This window comes from Anolis carolinensis, unplaced genomic scaffold (genome assembly GCF_035594765.1).
Source record: "Anolis carolinensis isolate JA03-04 unplaced genomic scaffold, rAnoCar3.1.pri scaffold_15, whole genome shotgun sequence".
Lineage (NCBI taxonomy): Eukaryota > Metazoa > Chordata > Lepidosauria > Squamata > Dactyloidae > Anolis > Anolis carolinensis.
The window spans coordinates 14,074,339-14,087,283 of NW_026943826.1; the positions used below are offsets into that span (position 1 = coordinate 14,074,339).

General features: G+C 39.4%; 1 protein-coding gene across 2 annotated transcripts; it reads right to left on the bottom strand.

Annotated features, from left to right (window-relative positions):
- Positions 1-509: 509 nt before the first annotated feature.
- LOC134294546 (zinc finger protein 239-like) lies at positions 510-7,427 on the bottom strand. Of its 2 annotated transcripts, none has more exons than XR_010001405.1 (2): positions 5,351-7,427; positions 510-2,651 (listed from the first exon to the last, which is right to left on the bottom strand). XR_010001405.1 is itself a non-coding variant. In XM_062966067.1 (2 exons), exon 2 carries the CDS (start codon positions 2,498-2,500, stop codon positions 1,433-1,435), a length of 1,068 nt encoding a protein of 355 aa, XP_062822137.1. In that variant the 5' UTR covers positions 2,501-2,651; positions 5,351-5,478; the 3' UTR covers positions 510-1,432. The 2 variants fall into 2 exon arrangements, 1 of the variants encoding a protein (XP_062822137.1); XM_062966067.1 differs by having other exon boundaries at positions 5,351-5,478.
- Positions 7,428-12,945: the final 5,518 nt, after the last annotated feature.

Here is a 12,945-nt window from a genome sequence, read left to right on the forward strand (position 1 = left end):
AAACAACAAAACTACAGGCCCCCCAACCTCGAAATTTGACAACACAACCCATCATCCACGCCTCTAGATTGATACAACAAAAAGAAAAGAAAAATAAAGTCCTAATTAGAGAGAAAGGAATAATTGCTTTTATCCAATTGCTGCCAGTTAGAAGGCTAAGCTCCTCCAACTTGGTCTCCTAGCAACCCAATAAAAATATTAAAAAACACTAAAAAATAATTTAAGACACTAAAAATTAATACAATACAATAATAAAATATAATAAATAAAAGATAACTTACAATAAAATTAATTTAAAAAATACAAATAACGTCAAATAAAAATTACACAACAATTTTTAACCAATACCACCACCACTTTGCCACAGCAACGCGTGGCCGGGCACAGCTAGTTATTATTATAAGTAAAGCTGAGAAGCCAAGTACTAAGGAGTGTAGGGGACCTTTGCTCAGACTTTCTTGTTATGAGTTTAGTTTTCTCTTGAACAAATACGCCAAGATGCTCAGGGGTGGAAGCTAACACACATCTTTATTTTTCGTAATACAAGAGTTTCACACGACTGCCCAACTATATCAGGCCTTAGCTACAACATCATAAATCACCCAAAACCCTTTTCCACACAGCGCAGACTCCTTCTCACACTGCACCACACACCGGATGCCTGCCATAGATGTGGGCAAAACATCAGGAAAGAATGCTGCTTCTGGAACATGACCAGACAGCCCGGAAAAAACACAACCAAACCACCCTGTGATCCCGGCCATGAAATCCTTCGATAACACAAAGTCAGAGTCCTGAAGTCAAGCCGGATAGGCAAGGATACAAACCAAAGTCTAAAAATCAAGCCACGAAGTCAGTCCAGAACTTAAGAGTCAATGAATCGGGACACAAAAGAGTCCAGGACAGGGTGACAGGAGCGAGTCCAGAGTCCAGAAGGGAAACCGAGGCAGCGGAGCCAAGATCCATGTGTTTATGTGTCCATGTGTTTATATCTGTAAGCCGCCCTAAGTCCCTCTGGGGAGATGGTGGCGGGGTACAAAAATAAAATTATTATTATTATTATTATTATTATTATTATTATTATTATTATTATTATTATTATTATGTGTGGGAGATTAATTGAGATATAATCACCAGCTTATTTTCTGTGGGACTGGACTGAAATTCCATGTCTTTGGAAGTGGAGCAATTGAGACGGAGAAGGTGATTATGTCTCGACTGGTCTCCCACACATCGACAAGGGTTATGGGCCCAGCACGCTTTCCCTGGAAGTGTGCTGGGCCCATAACCCTTGACGATGTGTGGGAGACCAATCGAGACATAATCTCCTTCCGAGTCAGGGCTCCAACAAACAGGACGAAGGCATGCCTTTATCTGCTCCCAAAAAACTATCCTTTTCCAGAACTCTCTCATCACTGCAGAACTAGGAAACTCAAAGGCAGGGCTCTTCCTTTATCTGTGTGTGGGTCACTTGGTGAGAAAGCAGATCTTCGCTCTGGCTGAAGTTCATCCCACATTCCACGCATTGATACGGCTTGTCCCCTGCGTGGGTCCTTTGGTGGCGGCGCAGACGCCCACTCAGGCTGAAGCTCTTCCCACACTCCATGCACTGAAAGGGCTTCTCCCCCGTGTGGGTCCACTCGTGGGAGTGCAGGTGCCCCCTCTGGCTGAAGCTCTTCCCACACTCCAGGCAGACATGTGGCTTCTCCCCCGTGTGGGTCCTCTGATGCCGGCGGAGGTCTCCTCTCCGGATGAAGCTCTTCCCGCACTCCATGCACTGGTGTGGCCTCTCCCCGGTGTGGGTCATCTGGTGGGTACGCAGCTCTGCGCTCTGGCTGAAGCTCTTTCCACACTCTGTGCACGGATATGGCTTCTCAGCTGTGTGGGTCCACTGATGGGATTGCAGGTGTTCACTCAGGGTGAAGATCTTCCCGCACTCCATGCACTGGTGTGGCTTCTCCGTGTGGGTCCTCTGATGGTAACGCAGGCTGTCACTCCGGCTGAAGCTCTTCCCACACTCCATGCACTGATACGGCTTCTCTCCGGTGTGGGTCCTTTGGTGGGAACACAGCTCTCCGCTCTGGTTGAAGCTCTTCCCGCACTCCATGCATTTGTAGGGCTTCTCCCCCGTGTGGGTCCTCTTATGGCGATGGAGATCTCCACTCCGCCCGAAGCTCTTCCCACATTCCGCGCACTGGTGTGGCTTCTCCCCGGTGTGGGTCCTTTGGTGGTAACGCAGCTCTCCGCTCTGACTGAAGCTCTTCCCGCACTCCTTGCACGTAAACGGCTTCTCCCCGGTGTGCGTCCTTCGATGGCGGTTGAGGTCTCCGGTCTGCCTGAAGCTCTTCCCACATTCCTTGCACGTATATGGCTTCCCTCCTGTATACGTTTGTTGATGCTTAGTAAGAGAACTTCTCCCCATCACACATATCCTGCCGTCCATATAGTTCTGCAGATTCTCCCCTGTATGTGATGTGGAACAGGGATGGAGATTTTCCATTCTTTTTAAAATTACGATTCCAATATTATGCCAGAAGTTCACGGAGATGATCTCCCAAATAGTACGGGATGTCTTCTTCTCGGCCTTTGTATTGTATTCTGTATCCCAAGATCTCACAGGGCCTTCTTCATAAACTTTATTCGGAGGTTACCTGCCAGACAAACAAGAGGAAAACCAGACTTATTAATTCATCCTTTTCTCTTTTAATATTCAAGATGGCTGTCCTCCCCATATTCCAGGGGTCCTCAAACTTTTAAAGCCGAGGGCCGGTCCACAATCCTTCAGACTATTGAAGGGCCGGATTATCATTTGAAAAAAAAAAGACACTGCACATGTCTTATTTGTAGTGCAAAAACAACAACAACAACAACAATGAAAGAACAATACAATATTTAAAAATAAAAGCAATTTTAACCAATATACATTTATCAGGATTTCAATGGGACGTGTGGTCCTGCTTCTGGCCAATGAGATAGTCAAGTTAATTAGGATTGTTGTTGTTGTTGTGTGCCTTCAAGTCATTTCAGACTTTGGACGAGCCCAAGTCTAAAATTTATTTATTTATTATTTATTTATTTATTGCATTTATTTACTACATTTGTATCACACCCTTCTCACCCCAAAGGGGACTCAGAGTGGCTTACAAATTATATGTACATACAATATATTTTATTATTAGCATAGCACAATATTAGCATTATATATTACTATATTGAACTATACCGCAGGTCTATAAAATCTCATTTCCCTCATTTCCCATAGACGACCCAACCTCTGAGGATGCCTGCCATAGATGTGGGTGAGAAGTCAGGAGAGAATGCTTCTGGAACATGGCCATACAGCCTGGAAAGCAGACAGCAACCCAGTTAAACACCCATCTCCCTCACTCTCTCCCTTCGCTACAAAGGAAGAAGAGTAAAAGGGATATAGATATATATACAGCAGAGTCTCACTTATCCAACATAAATGGGCCGGCAGAACCTTGGATAAGTGAATATCTTGGATAATAAGGAGAGATTAAGAAAAAGCCTATTAAACATCAAATTAGGTTATGATTTTACAAATTAAGCACCAAAACATCATGTTATACAACAAATTTGACAGAAATAACGTATTGATGTTATGTTGTAACTACTGTATTTACAAAATTAGCACCAAAATATCACATTATATTGAAAACATTGACTACAAAAATGTGTTGGATAATCCAGAATGTTGGATAAGTGAGACTCTACTGTATATATACATACACACACGGTATATTCCCCCTTTTCGTGGTCCTCCTCTCCTTTTTTATTTATTATTTATCATTTATTTTTTATTATCATTTATCTACATCTATTTATTTTATTTTTTTCCCTCATTCCTATCCTGAACTTCTCACCTAAAGGGAACTCTGGCCGGCTCACAGTCTGGCAAAAATTCAACGCCAATATACAATCCAAAAATATAAAACATAAGCAATTATAATGATAGGATAATTTAACAAAATACAACAAATACATTTAAAATACCTTTATTTACGGTTTTTATATCCCACCCTTCTCACCCCAAATTAAAATTTATGTGGATGTAGTATATACAATATATATTATTAGCATAGCACAATGTTAGCATTATATATTTCTGCATTGTTCCGTACCACTATACTGTAATATTATTAGTAATATAACATGTATTATATAATATACAATTATAATAGTGTATTATTATATAGTGTCACATTACAATATTATTATCAACCTTATATGTACACACTACATATTATCATAGAACAATATTAAAACAATATATAACTATATTGTACTATACCACTATTTATTTATTTATTTGCTACATTTATATGCCGCCCTTCTCACCCCGAAGGGGACTCAGAGTGGCTTACAAATTAAATTTACATACAATATTATATTATTATCATAGTACAATACTGGTAATAAATTACTATATTGTACTGTATCAATATATTGTAATATTATTAGTAATATTACATGTAAAATATAATATAGCACTATTATATTGTATTATTAGTATTATATTGTATTACAATATAATATTTTGAATATTACAGTAGAGTCTCACTTATCCAACGTAAATGGGCCGTCAGAATGTTGGATAAGCGAATATGTTGGATAATAAGGAGAGATTAAGGAAAAGCCTATTAAACATCAAATTAGGTTATGATTTTACAAATTAAGCACCAAAACATCATGTGTTTGACAGAAAAAGTAGTTCAATACATAGTAATGCTACATAGTAATTACTGTATTTACGAATTTAGCACCAAAATATCACGATATATTGAAAAAATTGACTACAAAAATGCATTGGATAATCCAGAATGTTGGATAAGTGAATGTTGGATAAGTGAGACTCTACTCTATATGTATATACAATATGTTATAATTATATATAATTATATATTATTATATATTAATGATCATATATTATAATATATACGGTAATATTAATAGTAATGTTATATATAAGTCATATTATTGTAAATTATTATTATATTGTGTTAAATTATATTATTATCAATATTATACACTGCTGGCACCCTCTCCCAGCTCTACTTTTTATTTTAAATGGCTGTTTTGCTTTTACATGCGTGTTTTTATTAAATTAATACAGTTTTGTTCAAAATGATGTTTTATTCTGTCTATTTTTTTGTTGTTGTTGACGATGCTTGTTTGTTTGTGTATGAATGGCATCCTGTCCCATGTTTGCCGCGGGGAGACGGAGGCGGAGTATAAAAATACACTTATTATTATTATTATACAATATAAAACATTCTCAATATCTATGTATTTGTATATACTCTTTTTTATGTGAAAGATCCCTCTGTACCTGCCGCTTCCTTCTCTCCGCCGCCATCGAGGAACTGCCCTCCCCTCCTCCCCTCCGGAAGTGAGCGCGGGGCCCGGCGCGCTAGGAAGCGGAGGCCTCCCGCTCTCGCTGGACTTCCGCCCGGCCCCAAGATGGCGTCTCAGGCACCCCGGCCCAAAATGTCCCCCTGTGAATACAGCCGGGGAGGGGGCGGGGCCGCGCCTGGGAGTTGTAGTTCACCGGACCCTCACAGGGCAAGGAAGCCGCTGTGTGTTTGTCTCCATCCAGTGGTGAAATGTACGCATTGCAGGCGGAGAGAAAATGAATGGGAAGAAGCCGCTGTGTGTGTTTGTCTCCATCCAGTGGTGAAAGGCGCGCATTGCAGGCGGAGAGAAAATGAATGGGAAGAAGCCGCTGTGTGTGTTTGTCTCCATCCAGTGGTGAAAGGCGCGCATTGCAGGCGGAGAGAAAATGAATGGGAAGAAGCCGCTGTGTGTGTTTGTCTCCATCCAGTGGTGAAAGGCGCGCATTGCGGACGGAGAGAAAGTCAATGGGAATCAGCCGCTGTGTGTGTTTGTCTCCATCCAGTGGTGAAAGGCGCGCATTGCAGGCGGAGAGAAAATGAATGGGAAGAAGCCGCTGTGTGTGTTTGTCTCCATCCAGTGGTGAAAGGCGCGCATTGCAGGCGGAGAGAAAATGAATGGGAAGAAGCCGCTGTGTGTGTTTGTCTCCATCCAGTGGTGAAAGGCGCGCATTGCAGGCGGAGAGAAAATGAATGGGAAGAAGCCGCTGTGTGTGTTTGTCTCCATCCAGTGGTGAAAGGCGCGCATTGCGGACGGAGAGAAAGTCAATGGGAATCAGCCGCTGTGTGTGTTTGTCTCCATCCAGTGGTGAAAGGCGCGCATTGCGGACGGAGAGAAAGTCAATGGGAATCAGCCGCTGTGTGTGTTTGTCTCCATCCAGTGGTGAAAGGCGCGCATTGCGGACGGAGAGAAAGTCAATGGGAATAAGCCGCTGTGTGTGTTTGTCTCCATCCAGTGGTGAAAGGCGCGCATTGCAGGCGGAGAGAAAATGAATAGGGAATAAGCCGCTGTGTGTGTTTGTCTCCATCCAGTGGTGAAAGGCGCGCATTGCAGGCGGAGAGAAAATGAATGGGAAGAAGCCGCTGTGTGTGTTTGTCTCCATCCAGTGGTGAAAGGCGCGCATTGCAGGCGGAGAGAAAATGAATGGGAAGAAGCCGCTGTGTGTGTTTGTCTCCATCCAGTGGTGAAAGGCGCGCATTGCGGACGGAGAGAAAGTCAATGGGAATCAGCCGCTGTGTGTGTTTGTCTCCATCCAGTGGTGAAAGGCGCGCATTGCGGACGGAGAGAAAGTCAATGGGAATCAGCCGCTGTGTGTGTTTGTCTCCATCCAGTGGTGAAAGGCGCGCATTGCAGGCGGAGAGAAAATGAATAGGGAATAAGCCGCTGTGTGTGTTTGTCTCCATCCAGTGGTGAAAGGCGCGCATTGCAGGCGGAGAGAAAATGAATGGGAAGAAGCCGCTGTGTGTGTTTGTCTCCATCCAGTGGTGAAAGGCGCGCATTGCAGGCGGAGAGAAAATGAATGGGAAGAAGCCGCTGTGTGTGTTTGTCTCCATCCAGTGGTGAAAGGCGCGCATTGCGGACGGAGAGAAAGTCAATGGGAATAAGCCGCTGTGTGTGTTTGTCTCCATCCAGTGGTGAAAGGCGCGCATTGCGGACGGAGAGAAAGTCAATGGGAATCAGCCGCTGTGTGTGTTTGTCTCCATCCAGTGGTGAAAGGCGCGCATTGCGGACGGAGAGAAAGTCAATGGGAATCAGCCGCTGTGTGTGTTTGTCTCCATCCAGTGGTGAAAGGCGCGCATTGCGGACGGAGAGAAAGTCAATGGGAATCAGCCGCTGTGTGTGTTTGTCTCCATCCAGTGGTGAAAGGCGCGCATTGCGGACGGAGAGAAAGTCAATGGGAATCAGCCGCTGTGTGTGTTTGTCTCCATCCAGTGGTGAAAGGCGCGCATTGCGGACGGAGAGAAAGTCAATGGGAATAAGCCGCTGTGTGTGTTTGTCTCCATCCAGTGGTGAAAGGCGCGCATTGCGGACGGAGAGAAAGTCAATGGGAATAAGCCGCTGTGTGTGTTTGTCTCCATCCAGTGGTGAAAGGCGCGCATTGCGGACGGAGAGAAAGTCAATGGGAATAAGCCGCTGTGTGTGTTTGTCTCCATCCAGTGGTGAAAGGCGCGCATTGCAGGCGGAGAGAAAATGAATAGGGAATAAGCCGCTGTGTGTGTTTGTCTCCATCCAGTGGTGAAAGGCGCGCATTGCAGGCGGAGAGAAAATGAATAGGGAATAAGCCGCTGTGTGTGTTTGTCTCCATCCAGTGGTGAAAGGCGCGCATTGCAGGCGGGGAGAAAATGAATAGGGAATAAGCCGCTGTGTGTGTTTGTCTCCATCCAGTGGTGAAAGGCGCGCATTGCAGGCGGACTGGAAAATTCCCCGCATTGCGCTCAATGGAGAGGGAGGAGGAGGAGGAGGAGGAGGAAGGCCTCTCCATGGAGTATTCTTCAAATATACTCGAATATAAGCCGACCCGAATATGAACCGAGGCACCTAATTTTACCACAAAAAAACTGGGAAATCATTGACTCCAGTATAAGCAGAGGGTGGGTAATATCAGAAATAAAAATAGATACCAATAAAATTACATTGTGGGCGAAACGTCAGGAGAGAATGCTTCTGGAAACCAATTATTATTTCTAACATTGTACTATATTAATCATATACCACAATATCTATAATAGACCACTAGTATGTTATATTATTAGTATTATGTCACATACTAGTGCTAAATGATAAGTTGCATAAGAGATGTGGGCGAAACGTCAGGAGAGAATGCTTCTGGAAAACCAATTATTATTTCTTAGATTGTACTATATTAATCATATACCACAATATGTATAATACACCACTAGCATGTTATATTATTCGTATTCTGTCACATACCAGTGCTAAATGATAAGTTGCATAAGAGATGTGGGCGAAATGTCAGGAGAGAATGCTTCTGGAAAACCAATTATTATTTCTTAGATTGTACTATATTAATCATATACCACAATATGTATAATACACCACTAGCATGTTATATTATTCGTATTCTGTCACATACCAGTGCTAAATGATAAGTTGCATAAGAGATGTGGGCGAAATGTCAGGAGAGAATGCTTCTGGAAAACCAATTATTATTTCTTACATTGTACTATATTAATCATATACCACAATATGTATAATACACCACTAGCATGTTATATTATTCGTATTCTGTCACATACCAGTGCTAAATGATAAGTTGCATAAGAGATGTGGGCGAAATGTCAGGAGAGAATGCTTCTGGAAAACCAATTATTATTTCTTAGATTGTACTATATTAATCATATACCACAATATGTATAATACACCACTAGCATGTTATATTATTCGTATTCTGTCACATACCAGTGCTAAATGATAAGTTGCATAAGAGATGTGGGCGAAACGTCAGGAGAGAATGCTTCTGGAAAACCAATTATTATTTCTTAGATTGTACTATATTAATCATATACCACAATATGTATAATACACCACTAGCATGTTATATTATTCGTATTCTGTCACATACCAGTGCTAAATGATAAGTTGCATAAGAGATGTGGGCGAAATGTCAGGAGAGAATGCTTCTGGAAAACCAATTATTATTTCTTACATTGTACTATATTAATCATATACCACAATATGTATAATACACCACTAGCATGTTATATTATTCGTATTCTGTCACATACCAGTGCTAAATGATAAGTTGCATAAGAGATGTGGGCGAAACGTCAGGAGAGAATGCTTCTGGAAAACCAATTATTATTTCTTACATTGTACTATATTAATCATATACCACAATATGTATAATACACCACTAGCATGTTATATTATTCGTATTCTGTCACATACCAGTGCTAAATGATAAGTTGCATAAGAGATGTGGGCGAAACATCAGGAGAGAATGCTTCTGGGAAACCAATTATTATTTCTTACATTGTACTATATTAATCATATACCACAATATGTATAATACACCACTAGCATGTTATATTATTCGTATTCTGTCACATACCAGTGCTAAATGATAAGTTGCATAAGAGATGTGGGCGAAATGTCAGGAGAGAATGCTTCTGGAAAACCAATTATTATTTCTTACATTGTACTATATTAATCATATACCACAATATGTATAATACACCACTAGCATGTTATATTATTCGTATTCTGTCACATACCAGTGCTAAATGATAAGTTGCATAAGAGATGTGGGCGAAACGTCAGGAGAGAATGCTTCTGGAAAACCAATTATTATTTCTTACATTGTACTATATTAATCATATACCAGAATATGTATAATACACCACTAGCATGTTATATTATTCGTATTCTGTCACATACCAGTGCTAAATGATAAGTTGCATAAGAGATGTGGGCGAAACGTCAGGAGAGAATGCTTCTGGAAAACCAATTATTATTTCTTACATTGTACTATATTAATCATATACCAGAATATGTATAATACACCACTAGCATGTTATATTATTCGTATTCTGTCACATACCAGTGCTAAATGATAAGTTGCATAAGAGATGTGGGCGAAACGTCAGGAGAGAATGCTTCTGGAAAACCAATTATTATTTCTTAGATTGTACTATATTAATCATATACCACAATATGTATAATACACCACTAGCATGTTATATTATTCGTATTCTGTCACATACCAGTGCTAAATGATAAGTTGCATAAGAGATGTGGGCGAAATGTCAGGAGAGAATGCTTCTGGAAAACCAATTATTATTTCTTACATTGTACTATATTAATCATATACCACAATATGTATAATACACCACTAGCATGTTATATTATTCGTGTTCTGTCACATACCAGTGCTAAATGATAAGTTGCATAAGAGATGTGGGCGAAATGTCAGGAGAGAATGCTTCTGGAAAACCAATTATTATTTCTTACATTGTACTATATTAATCATATACCACAATATGTATAATACACCACTAGCATGTTATATTATTCGTATTCTGTCACATACCAGTGCTAAATGATAAGTTGCATAAGAGATGTGGGCGAAATGTCAGGAGAGAATGCTTCTGGAAAACCAATTATTATTTCTTAGATTGTACTATATTAATCATATACCACAATATGTATAATACACCACTAGCATGTTATATTATTCGTATTCTGTCACATACCAGTGCTAAATGATAAGTTGCATAAGAGATGTGGGCGAAATGTCAGGAGAGAATGCTTCTGGAAAACCAATTATTATTTCTTAGATTGTACTATATTAATCATATACCACAATATCTATAATACACCACTAGCATGTTATATTATTCGTATTCTGTCACATACCAGTGCTAAATGATAAGTTGCATAAGAGATGTGGGTGAAATGTCAGGAGAGAATGCTTCTGGAAAACCAATTATTAATTCTTACATTGTACTATGTTAATCATAAACCACAATATCTATAATACACCACTAGCATGTTATATTATTCGTATTCTGTCACATACCAGTGCTAAATGATAAGTTGCATAAGAGATGTGGGCGAAATGTCAGGAGAGAATGCTTCTGGAAAACCAATTATTATTTCTTAGATTGTACTATATTAATCATATACCACAATATGTATAATACACCACTAGCATGTTATATTATTCGTATTCTGTCACATACCAGTGCTAAATGATAAGTTGCATAAGAGATGTGGGCGAAATGTCAGGAGAGAATGCTTCCGGAAAACCAATTATTATTTCTTACATTGTACTATATTAATCATAAACCACAATATCTATAATACACCACTAGCATGTTATATTATTCGTATTCTGTCACATACCAGTGCTAAATGATAAGTTGCATAAGAGATGTGGGCGAAATGTCAGGAGAGAATGCTTCCGGAAAAGCAATTATTATTTCTTACATTGTACTATGTTAATCATAAACCACAATATGTATAATACACCACTAGCATGTTATATTATTCGTATTCTGTCACATACCAGTGCTAAATGATAAGTTGCATAAGAGATGTGGGCGAAATGTCAGGAGAGAATGCTTCTGGAAAACCAATTATTATTTCTTACATTGTACTATGTTAATCATAAACCACAATATCTATAATACACCACTAGCATGTTATATTATTCGTATTCTGTCACATACCAGTGCTAAATGATAAGTTGCATAAGAGATGTGGGCGAAATGTCAGGAGAGAATGCTTCCGGAAAAGCAATTATTATTTCTTACATTGTACTATGTTAATCATAAACCACAATATGTATAATACACCACTAGCATGTTATATTATTCGTATTCTGTCACATACCAGTGCTAAATGATAAGTTGCATAAGAGATGTGGGCGAAATGTCAGGAGAGAATGCTTCTGGAAAACCAATTATTATTTCTTACATTGTACTATGTTAATCATAAACCACAATATCTATAATACACCACTAGCATGTTATATTATTCGTATTCTGTCACATACCAGTGCTAAATGATAAGTTGCATAAGAGATGTGGGCGAAATGTCAGGAGAGAATGCTTCCGGAAAAGCAATTATTATTTCTTACATTGTACTATGTTAATCATAAACCACAATATCTATAATACACCACTAGCATGTTATATTATTCGTATTCTGTCACATACCAGTGCTAAATGATAAGTTGCATAAGAGATGTGGGCGAAATGTCAGGAGAGAATGCTTCTGGAAAACCAATTATTATTTCTTACATTGTACTATGTTAATCATAAACCACAATATCTATAATACACCACTAGCATGTTATATTATTCGTATTCTGTCACATACCAGTGCTAAATGATAAGTTGCATAAGAGATGTGGGCGAAATGTCAGGAGAGAATGCTTCCGGAAAAGCAATTATTATTTCTTACATTGTACTATGTTAATCATATACAACAATATGTATAATACACCACTAGCATGTTATATTATTCGTATTCTGTCACATACCAGTGCTAAATGATAAGTTGCATAAGAGATGTGGGCGAAATGTCAGGAGAGAATGCTTCTGGAAAACCAATTATTATTTCTTACATTGTACTATGTTAATCATAAACCACAATATCTATAATACACCACTAGCATGTTATATTATTCGTATTCTGTCACATACCAGTGCTAAATGATAAGTTGCATAAGAGATGTGGGCGAAATGTCAGGAGAGAATGCTTCCGGAAAAGCAATTATTATTTCTTACATTGTACTATGTTAATCATATACAACAATATGTATAATACACCACTAGCATGTTATATTATTCGTATTCTGTCACATACCAGTGCTAAATGATAAGTTGCATAAGAGATGTGGGCGAAATGTCAGGAGAGAATGCTTCTGGAAAACCAATTATTATTTCTTACATTGTACTATGTTAATCATAAACCACAATATCTATAATACACCACTAGCATGTTATATTATTCGTATTCTGTCACATACCAGTGCTAAATGATAAGTTGCATAAGAGATGTGGGCGA

Coding starts and splice junctions, on each gene's coding strand:
- LOC134294546 (XM_062966067.1), bottom strand. CDS start 2,500: ATGGAAAATCTCCATCCCTGTTCCACATCACATACAGGGGAGAATCTG.